Source organism: Mobula hypostoma, chromosome 3 (assembly GCF_963921235.1).
Source record: "Mobula hypostoma chromosome 3, sMobHyp1.1, whole genome shotgun sequence".
NCBI classification, from domain to species: Eukaryota; Metazoa; Chordata; class Chondrichthyes; order Myliobatiformes; family Myliobatidae; genus Mobula; species Mobula hypostoma.
Genome location: NC_086099.1, coordinates 1,764,470 through 1,775,736, shown reverse-complemented (window position 1 = coordinate 1,775,736; position 11,267 = coordinate 1,764,470). Strand labels below are relative to the sequence as shown.

Here is an 11,267-nt window from a genome sequence, read left to right as displayed (position 1 = left end):
TCCACAGTGAAGACTGATGAAAAATACTTACTCAGTTCATCCGCCAGCTCCACCCTTCCAGCATCGTTTCCCATTGGTCCGATATGCACTCTCACCTCTCCTTTACACTTTATGCATCTGAAGAAACATTTAGTATCCTCTTCATTGGCTAGCTTACCTTCGTATTCCATATTTTCCTTATCAATTATTGTTTTAGTTGTCTTCTGTTGGTTTTCAAAAGCTTTCCAATCCTCTGACTTCCCACCATTTTCGCTCTGTTATATGCCTTCTCTTTGGTGTCTATGTTGGTTTTGCCTTCCTATTAGCCACAGTTTTATCATCTTGCCTTTGGAATACTTCTTCATCTTCGGTACTTACATATCCTGTACTTTCCGAAGTACTTACTGAAGTTCCAGCCATTCTGTCGCCATCCATTCCAGTGTTCTTTACTTATCAATTCAGGCCAACTCTTCTCTGCAATTCTCTATATTCTATGGTTATACTGACATATTTCACGATAGCTTCTCCTTCTCACAATTCGGGGCGAATTCCATTATATTAAGATCACTTCCCCCTCTGGGTTCTTTATCTGAAGTGCTCTAATTAATTCCTGTTCATTGCACAACACCCAACCGAGAATGGCTGATCCCCAGCTGGGCTCAAACAGGAGCTGCTCTAATAAGCCATCTTGTGGGCATTCTAGGAAATCCCCTCTTGGGATCCAGCACCTACCTGATTTTCCCAATATATCTGCAGGACTATCTCGTATGAATACTGTAATATTGCTGTTTTGGCATGTATTTTCCTTCTCCCATTGTAATTTGTGGAAGGTATACATACTACTGTTTGGGGGTCTCTATAAAACTCCCATCAGTGTCTTTTCACTCTTGCTATTCCTTTGTTCTACCCACAATGACTCAACACCTTCCGACTCTATGCCACTGTCATGGTCTGATCCGTGTGTTACATACCCCGTAACTGGGTTGCCAAACCAGCAGAAATGGATCCCTCAGTTGGAGTCTGGATTACTAGAACTAAGAAAGTTTTATTAAAGAAACAAGCAACACAGTAATCGAAAGGATAATAAATGCAACAGTTCAGCAATGATAAACACACATGTGCACAGAATTAAGATAACAGCATCAATCAAGCTCTATCGTTGTCTAGGGGTAAATGACCAAATTTCAAAGTGACTCAAAAGTTCAGTCCAATTTAGTTCAGTTCGCAGTAATCGTTGCCATGGCGATGGACAACGTGGGGGGAGAGAGAGAGAGAACGGGAACGACTGATCATTCAGACACGGCTTCAGTCACAGACCGGCGATAGGGCTCACAAGCAGCTTTTGGGCGGGTCCTTGGTGATGTCACCTGAGGTCACCGACTGTGACCCCTCCTCCAGATGCGGTCGATCCTCTGCAGTGAACCCGGCACCCAAGCAAGGGCGGACACACACCGGGTTCCCGCTGATCGTACCTTTCCACCCTGTGCGTTGCACGGTACTTCCCACCGACTCGTGAGAGGCGTACCACTTCCAGGGTCTCGTTACCTCGGGTGTCGTGTGTGTCCTGCCTTAGTGAACCGGTCCCTTTTTATCCCCCTGCTGGGGTATCACCTGTCCATCACTTCAAACAGTTCAGGGTTCAAAGGGGAAGCAGCTCCAGACAGCTCTCTCTCCCATCCCTTCATTACACATCTCCAGATGCTGTTTCATTGTGTTCCTTATCTCTCTCTTGAAGACAGGTGGCAGACCAACTGCTGATCACACAGGACAGCTTACATCTTATCTATGTGTATTCTCGTCACACGTGAAGTCCACATTCCGGTTCACGGTCCGGTCTGTCGATCTGTATTCCAGGTTTTTTGGTTTTCCATTGTTCTGTTGGGTGCTCTCATTAAGGCACATGATTCTCGTTTAGGCAGACACAAAAATACCTCCGGAGACCACGGCTTGGCTGCTGGATTGTTCCTGTCCAAATCCCCTGTCTGAAACCCTTCTCTGCCTCTTCCTCCTGAGGCCTTGCCCTGCAACCAGTGGCTGAAGCCTTGCCTCACCCGTAACCCTCGCCCGCAATTTTCGCCTGCACTGCTGTCAAGTTCAACCACTGGAGCAATATAAGGAACTGTCTATCGTTGTTTTGAACTGTCTCTGTGTCCACGCCTTTGCTAGGCAGGTCTGGCTGTTTGCCACTACCTAGTGTTCGGAACTGTTCCCTGTGTCCACGCCTTCACTAGGTAGGTCTGGCCGTTTCTCACTACATAGTGTTGAGAACCGTTTCTGTGTCCACGTCTTCGCCAGGTAGGTCTGGCTGTTTGCCGCTACCTAGTGTTGGGAACTGTTCTCTGTGTCTACGCTTTCGCTAGGTAGGTCTGGCCGTTTGCCGCTACCTTATGTTCGGAACTGTCTCTCTGTGTTCTGTTTATGAGTCCCGGCCCTACGTCCTGTTCCCTAGGAGGGCTCCTGACTCTGTGTAGAGCCCCGGCCCCAAGTCCTGTTCCCAAGGAGGGGTTTTGACTCTGTGTTCCATGTTCCTGTTCTCTCACGACCAAGGCTCTGCGTTCCTGTCTCCCTCGACCTAGGCTCTGCATTCCTGTCTCCCTCGACCAAATCAAGGCTTCGTGTTCTCGTCCCGTCCATGTGCCTCGCCCAGCCCAGGAGTACCTCACCCAGCCTGGTGCTGGAGTTCCCTCGTCCTGTCCAAGCCACGTCCAAGAACCTCATCCTGTCCAAGCCACGTCCAAGAACCTCGTCCTGTCCAAGTCAAGGCTTTGTGTTCTCGTCCTGTCCATGTGCCTCGTTCTGTGCAGGAGCTCCACGTCCTGTCCTTGCCAAGATCCTCATCCCAAGTCCTAGCTGAGACCCGAGTTCCGATTCTGAGTCAAGACCCAGGTTCCAGGCTCTTGTTCCGGAGTTCCGTGTCACTAGACCAGGCTCCTTGTTCCTAGTTCCTTGTCTGGGTTCCGTGTTTCTTGTCCATGTCCTAGCCCTGGCTCTGCATCCTAGTCTCATCCAGGGCCTGTGTCAATGTCCAGCGTTATTTCTTCATCACTTCCCTCGCTTGCTTGACATTCCCAGTCCTGTTCCTAGTACTTCAGTGTCTGTGTCTTGCATTTGGGTCCGCCACCAACGCCCCCATTATGACAGCCGTCTCTTCTCTGCTTACCTGTCTGTCCTAGTCAAGAAACATACGGGACACAAGAGGTCCTGCAGATGCTGGGAATCTAGAGCCATACACACAATGTGCTGGAGGAGCTCAGCAGGTCAGGCAGCATCTATGGTTGGGAATCAACGTTTTGGGCCAAGACTCTTCATCAGAGCTCTTGATACCCAGGTATCTGGAATATCAACAAGCAGAGAAAATAGAAAGTAGTGTGAAAAAGCAAAAAACATTTACTTCAAAGCTTAAGATACTTGCCAAAAAGATTTCCATGGTATAGCAAATACAGCAAAGGCAATAAACTTTCACTATTTCCAAATTAATGTACTCCTTGGCAAAATATCTTGGTTCTATTCCAATCTGGAAACATTACAATGAAAAATAAGAACTGAAATTACAAATTTAGAAAGGACTATTTACACACAGACACAGTTAGATTAACATTACTGAGGACAAAAGCTATAACAGGCATTAAGAAAAAAATCACCCAACAGTCTGATAAGATTTCTAAAGTATATATTTTCATCAAAAATAAACAGGACTCAGCACACCATGCAGGTATAAGCAATTCTGCTAAGAAATACAGACCAGAAAACTTAAATGAGAGGCCAACTCAGAAAAATTAATCTTTACTATGGGAGCAAACGTTAACTAGTGGAATGGGTATAACCCTCCACGGGAGACATCCCAACGATCTGAGCAGACGAGATGTTGACAAGGAAGCATCAAGTGCCTGACTCAGAGTTGGAGACCTCTTCCCAGAAACAGAGGGGTTCCTTGGGGAAATACAGGACAAGAAAAATACATAAAAGACAAACGAATCAGGCAATAAATGCAGAAAATGCCAAGAGAAACCAGACACAATCCAACAGATTCTGGGATCCTGCAGTAGTTTAACTCAATCTGATTACTTACACAGGTATAATCAAGTGGCAAATATCATTCACCAGAATCTTGCTTTAAAATACAAACTCATGAATGCCCTCCATCACTTCATAAAGACACCATCAATTCAAGCCTGATCCAGTTTTAGGGTCAAAATCTTACAAATGATATGATAATCAACACATTATTTCAGATAGGATAATCCATAATAACCATCCGGATATAATATTACAGGATAACCAAGCAGGAACAACTCCCTCAATAGATAAAACCATTCCCAACACACAGATGTTCCTCGACCAGTGGAGCACCTCACAACAGGTATTGTTTGTGTCACCAGTCAGAGAACCGGAAGATTTTCTCTGTCAATCAGCTTCCAAATGTTGTTACTCTGTCATTCGTTGCCACGCCCCGCTGCTGATTCCCTTCTCCTCATCATACGTTCTTACCCCAACCATCGTCCAGAGCCCCAAACTCTGCCCTGTGCAGTCCCGCCTCTGGTTTCTGACCCTGCTCCGTTGAATATCCAACTAATGGTTTCCCATTCTGCTTTCAGTCTTTCGAGAACAGGGGTGTTTTCTAACAACCGTTTAGAAGCAGGGAAAATGACCCATAATGTAGAAATGAGCCCTGAATACAGAGGTTAACTACTAATGTCATTCTTCCTCAGCCCAGAGATTAGAGGAGCGAACAACATGTCAGACAGAACTGCAGTCAGCTCGACTTCTTCAGTCTGCAGGAAATTCAAGGGAAACCTCTTCACCCACAGAGTGGTGACTGTTTGGAACCCATCCCCACAGGGAGAGTGAGAGGGGAACAGGGGAGGATTTAAAAGGACTGTCGTGGAACTGAATCACTGGCAGGGTCCAGCTTGCCTGAGTTGGCTCTCTACTGTACACTAGGTGGGTTATAAATTCACCAAGTACTGGAGATAGAGTTTAAAATAGAACTGATTTACGAGGGGTGATTGATAAGTTCATGGCCTAAGGTGGAGGAAGTCAATTTTAAAGAACCTAGCACATCTATTTTTCACATAGTCCCCTCCTACATGTACACACTTAGTTCAGCGGACGTGGAACATACGGATCCCTTCTTTGTAGAAGCAGTCTACAGCAGGGGTTATTGATAAGTTTGTGGCCTAAGGTAGAAGGAGATGAGTTATTAACTTCAAACTTTCTGCATTATCACTCAAAGAGTTGAACTGCACGTGCATATAACCAGAGTGTCTTGGACCTCCAGGTAGTTCATAGCAGGGGTGATTGATAAGTTTGTGGTCTAAGGTAGAAGGAGATGAGTTATACAGCTCTCGTTACATGCACATGCAGTTCAACTCTGAGTGAAAATGCGGAAAGTTTTAAGTTAATAAATCATCCTTCTACCTTAGGCCATGAACTTATCAATCATCCCTTGTATTTGTCACAGATGCAGAATATTAAACTCCAGTCCCGTTAAAGGTGAATATGCAGCAGAAGAAACTGCTGCAATGCCCAGTGACGAGGGTGCAGAACTGGGTGTGGTGAGCAGCAGCAATAATTGCAGAGTTCAGCACCGACAGTCACTCTCAAAATTGCATTCAGCAACGGTGATGGACAAATATCCAGCATGCAGCTTATTGAAACTTCCTCCCCAGTCTGAACCCGGTAGTGTGTCACAGGTGTAACATGCTGTAAGGTTTCACTGCTCATGTAATGGCCTCTCTGTAATGTTTCACTGCTGAGGGAATGGTTTCTCTGCAGCAGCAATGTTTAGGTTATGACTGGAGATAACAGGGTTTTGGAATGTGGGGCTATCCAAGGAGAGAAATTTTATTCTTTCTTGTGAGTCTGGAAGAGAGATTTTCATGGTCTTTTGCCAGGAAGAGTTGAGAAGACGCGAACGGAGAGAGTGGGCCTTTTTTTTTTGTTTTCTTTACTAACCCTATAGTCAAAGTAAGAATTACAAAGCTCAATCATTTAATCACATATTGTGTACTGTTTGTTATTTCGGGGTACTGATTTGTAACAGGGGACACATCACGCAGCATCCACCCAAATGAGATTTCTTAAGCTTGGCCGGGCTGGGGGTGCTATCACCCCCTATACTAAGCTGCTAGCCGAAGCAAGAGTTACATGAGGTTAGATGACCAAGTGAATCGCTTCCCACATTCACAGCAGGTGAACGGCCTCTCCCCAGTGTGAACCTGGTAGTGTATCATAAGGATAGATAACTGAATGAATCCTTTCCCACATTCACAGCAGGTGAACGGCCTCTCCCCAGTGTGAACTCAATTATGCACATTTGGTCTATTTGGCTGAGAGAATCTCTTCTCAAAGTCTGAGCAGGTGATCAGCCTCTACCCAGTATGAACTCGCTGGTGTCTCTGCAGTTGAGATGACCGAGTGAATCCCTTCCCACAATCTGAGCAGGTGAACGGCCTCTCTCCAGTGTGAACTCTCTGATGCACTTTAAGTTGAGATGATGAAGTGAATCCTTTCCCACAGTCTGAGCAGGTGAACGGCCTCTCCCCTGTGTGAACTGACCAGTGTGCTTGTAGGTGGAATGACTGAGTGAATCCTTTCCCACAGTCTGAGCAGGTGAATGGCCTCTCCCCAGTGTGAACTCGCTGATGTACCTTCAGTTGCGATGATGAAATGAATCCCTTCCCACAGTCCGAGCAGGTGAACGGCCATTTCCCTGCATGGGCTGACTGGTGTGTCAGTAGGTGAGATGACCGATTGAATCCCTTCCCACAGTCTGAGCAGGTGAACTGCCACTTTCCAGTGTGAACTGACTGGTGTCTCTGTAGGAAGGATGATTCAGTGAATCCCTTCCCACAGACTGAGCAGGTGAATGGCCACTCCCCGGTGTGAACTGACTGATGTCTCAGTAGGTGATATGACAAAGTGAATCCCTTCCCACAGACAGAGCAGGTGAACGGTCTCTCCCCGGTGTGAACTCTCTGATGTACCTTCATTTGGGATGAGCAAGTGAATCCCTTCCCACATTCCGAGCAGGTGAATGGCCTCTCTCCAGTGTGAATTCGCTGGTGTGCCACTAGGTAGGATGACCGAGTGAATCCCTTCCCACATTCTGAGCAGGTGAATGGCCTCTCTCCAGTGTGAACTCGTTGATGTACCTTCAGTTTAGATGAACAAGTGAATCCCTTCCCACAGTCTGAGCAGGTAAACGGCCTCTCTCCAGTGTGAACTCGCTGGTGAGCCATTAGGTCAGATGACCACGTATATCCTCCCTCAGAAATTCAGCAGATGACCAGCCTCTGCCCAGTGTGAACTGACTGGTGTGTCCACAGGTGGGAAGACCGACTGAATCCCTTCTCACACACAGAACAGGAGAATTGTCCCAGTGTGAACTTGTTGATGTACCTTGAATCCCCACAGTCTGAAAAGGTGAATGGCCTCTCCCCTGTGTAAACTGACAGGCATGCCAGTCGGTCAGATGATCGAGTAAATCCCTCCCCACAGTCTGAGCAGGAAGGATGATCGAGTGAATCCCTTGCTCCACTTCTTAAACATCTGGACAGAAACAGCAAAACTGGCGCGTTGTGTTCGAGATTCCCGTAGACAAATTCCTTGTCGTTTATAACCTGAAAAAAGATTTACAAAATCCATCAATGTGTGGACAACATTTCAGATGAGATCACTTGAGTTGTCAAGGTGTGATCTGACATCACACTGTTACAGTGAAGTTCAACCCAAGTTGGAGAGAGAACTTCTAACTGGGCACAGTGCTGGTATCTGGAATGACCATCAAATTCTCTGATGCTCTTCCTGTCTCTATAAGAATGGGGCATTTCTGCCATCTCCAATCCATCACTTGGCTCAGTTTGACTCACTCAACTGGTATTATTCCCTGTTGCCACTGAGCTGCATGGGTTCCTGGCCCCACAGTAACTGAAACACTCTCACACAAATAGCCTTTGTTAACTTGCAGCTGGGATTTTCTTTTATGTACTCTTAATTTAAAGTGCAACAGTTTTAAAGCCATGTAAACATTTCCTGCCCAGATGAATGGTTGGTCCGCGAAACTGTTAAAGGAAATTATTAGTATTATTATTTTTAGTACTATTATTTTTAGTGTTTTTATTTTAGTATTATTTTTTAGTAGTATTATTATTAGTATTATTTCAGGACATTGTCACAGTCATAGAAAAGTACAACACAGAAACAGGTCCTTTGGCCCATCTAGTTTGTGCTGAACTTTTAAACTTTCTACTCCTGTACTCCTACCATCCAGGTACCTATACAAACCTCTTAAACGTTGAAATCGAGCGAGCATGCACCAGTTGGGTGAACCGTCTGTGTGAAGAAGTTTCCCCATATGTTCCCCTTCATGTTTCACCTTTCACTGTTAACCCATGGCCTCCGGTTGTAGTTCCACGCAATCTCAGTGGAAAAAGCCAGAATGCATCTACCCTATCTGTACCCCTCATAATTTTGATACATAGAAACATAGAAAACCTACAGCACATTACAGGCCCTTCGGCCCACAAAGCTGTGCTGAACATGTCCTTACCTTAGAACTACCTAGGCTTACACACAGCCCTCTATTTTTCTAAGCTCCATGTATCCATCCAGGGGTCTTTTAAAGGACCCTATAGTTCCCAGCTCCACCACTGCCACCGGCAGAACATTCCACGCACTCACCACACCCTGCATAAAAAAAATTACCCCTGACATCTCCTCTGTACCTACTTCCAAGCACTTTAAAACTATGCCCTCTCATACTAGCCATTTCAGCTCTGGGGAAAAAGCCTCTGTCTATTCACATTATCAACGTCTCTCATTATCTTGAACACCTCTATCAGGTCACCTCTCATCCTCCGTCGCTCCAAGGAGAAAAGGCCGAGTTCACTCAACCTATTCTCATAGCTTGCATCCCAATCCAGGCAACATCCTTGTAAGTCTCCTCTGCACCCTTTCTATGGCTTCCACACCCTTCCTGTAGTGAGGTGACCAGAACTGAGAACAGTACTCCAAGTGGGGTCTGACCAGGGTCCTATATAGCTGCAACATTACCTCTCAGCTCCTAAATTCAATTCCACGGTTGATGAAGTCTAATGTACTGTATGCCTTCTTAACCACAGAGTCAACCTGCGTAGCTGCTTTGAGCGTCCAATGGACTCGGACCCCAAAATCCCTCTGATCCTCCACACTGCCAAGAGTCTTACCATTAATACTATATTCTGCCATCATATTTGACCTACCAGAATGAACTACCTCACACTTATCTGGGTTGAACTCCATCTGCCACTTCTCAGCCCAGTTTTGCATCCTATCAATATCCCGCTGTAACCTCTGACAGCCCTCCACACTATCCACAACACCCCCAACCTTTGTGTCATCAGCAAATTTACTAACCCATCCCTCCACTTCCTCATCCAGGACATTTATAATAATCACAGAGTAGGGGTCCCAGAACAGATCCCTGAGGCACACTGCTGGTCACCGGCCTCCATGCAGAATATGACCCATCTACAACCACTCTTTGCCTTCTGTGGGCAAGCCAATTTTGGATCCACAAAGCAATGTCCCCTTGGCTCCCATGCCTCCTTACTTTCTCATTAAGCCTTGCATGTGGTATACCTCCATCAAATCTCCCCTCAATCTTCTAATTCCAAGGAATAAAGTCCTGACCTGTTCAATCTTTCCTTATAATGCAAATCCGTTAGACCTGGCAACATACTTTTCTCTGAACTCTTTCAACCTCTTTTACATCTTTCCTGTAGGTAGGTGACCAAAACTGCACACAATACTCCAAATTCGGCCTCACCAATGTCTGATACAACTTCAACACAACATCCATCTCTTGTACTCAGCACCTTGGTTTATGTAGGCCGATGTGCCACAATCTTTCTTTCTGTCCCTGTCTTAACTGTGACACCACTTTTAGTGAATTATGGATCTGTATTCTACAACACTCCTCAGTGCCATTTGCAAATTCTCCAGCAATTTCTGCATCGCCATAATGCACACAGGTAAAACCAATTTCTGTATTGGACATAAATATTTCCCCTGAGCTCTCCCCCAGGTGACTGACGGTGGTGAACTCATTGACGGCAATGCCAATGAATATGAAGGGAAGGGCTGTAGTCTGTCTCATTGGAGTCTGGCACATTTGTGGTGTGAAAGCTATTTGTTGCCCAGGACAAAGGTGTTTTATATCAGTAGGTACCCAGACAGAATGGGTCAAAACATGTTCTCACGGGCAGAAATGTCCAGAACAAGAGGAGGTAGAATAAGCAACACACAAAAAATGCTGGAGGAACTCAGCAGGCCAGGCAGGATCTATGGAAAAGAGTACTAATGCTGAGTTCATCCAGCATTTTGTGTGTGTTGCTTGGATTTCCAGCATCTGCAGACTTTCTCTTGTTTGTGATTAGAGGTAGAACAAAGGTGATTTTCTCAACTGGCGATATAAAAGATTTTGATCCCTTTCTACGAGTTCCCAATCCTCGCATTTAGACAGCTGGGGCTCAGCTCTGTCTGAGATCCATCGGTTCCTATTCCCTCATCAGCCGGAAGCTCCCCGGGGCCCGTGTACGGATGGTGGGGCTGAGAGAGGGAAGAGAGCAGGACTGTCCCGGGATTGCGGGATTGCGGGTCACGGTGTCTGGAGTCACAGTAATTGCCCCTCTGCCGCCCGCTTGGAGATTCGCTCTTACCTCCGATTCTCTCAAGGCCTTTTGTGTATCGCGCGCATGCGTGATATTCGGGGACGTCAACAACCCTGACGCCTGCGCATTTGATCAGTGCTTCAGCGACGGCGAAATTGTTCACAGAAAGACTTCTGGGTAATCACGGTGCCATTAAAAGTTTCTGCGCGGTTCCATGTCCATAATTCAGTATTTTTGTGCGTGTAGAAAACTCCGCAGCTGTTTAAACGCAGAAAGCGTCTCCCATAAACAATATACTCATTATCAACGTGTATCCAATGCTCTTACAAAAACAAATACAGATACAAAACACGAGATTCTGCAGTTGCTGGAAATACAGAGACGCACACACACTCTGCAGTTCAGGCAACAACTAAGCAGAGGAGTACACAGTCTAGGCATGCTGAAGGGACTCGGTTTAAACATTGTCTGTTTACTCCTCTCCACACTTGTTGCCCGATCTACTGATTTCATCCAGTATTTTGCAGAAATCAATCAGTTTCCAAATGTTTCTGATCTTTCATTTGTAGCCATATCCTGCTGGTCGGATTCCTCTTCCTCCTCGTAAACTCCAGACCCCATCTCTTTCTGGAGCCC

The 11,267-nt window shown here is 46.0% G+C and overlaps 1 protein-coding gene across 1 annotated transcript; it reads right to left on the bottom strand.

The window, feature by feature from the left end:
* Positions 1 to 3,330: 3,330 nt before the first annotated feature.
* Positions 3,331 to 10,691, bottom strand: LOC134343807 (zinc finger protein 229-like). The gene is made up of 2 exons (XM_063042555.1): positions 10,680 to 10,691; positions 3,331 to 7,601 (listed from the first exon to the last, which is right to left on the bottom strand). The coding sequence occupies exon 2, from the start codon at positions 7,218 to 7,220 to the stop codon at positions 6,351 to 6,353; it is 870 nt and encodes a 289-aa protein (XP_062898625.1). The 5' UTR covers positions 7,221 to 7,601; positions 10,680 to 10,691; the 3' UTR covers positions 3,331 to 6,350.
* Between the last annotated feature and the right edge of the window lie 576 nt (positions 10,692 to 11,267).

Bases quoted from the DNA above. Each gene is read 5' to 3' on its own strand.
- LOC134343807 (XM_063042555.1), bottom strand. From the start codon at position 7,220: ATGGCTCACCAGCGAGTTCACACTGGAGAGAGGCCGTTTACCTGCTCA.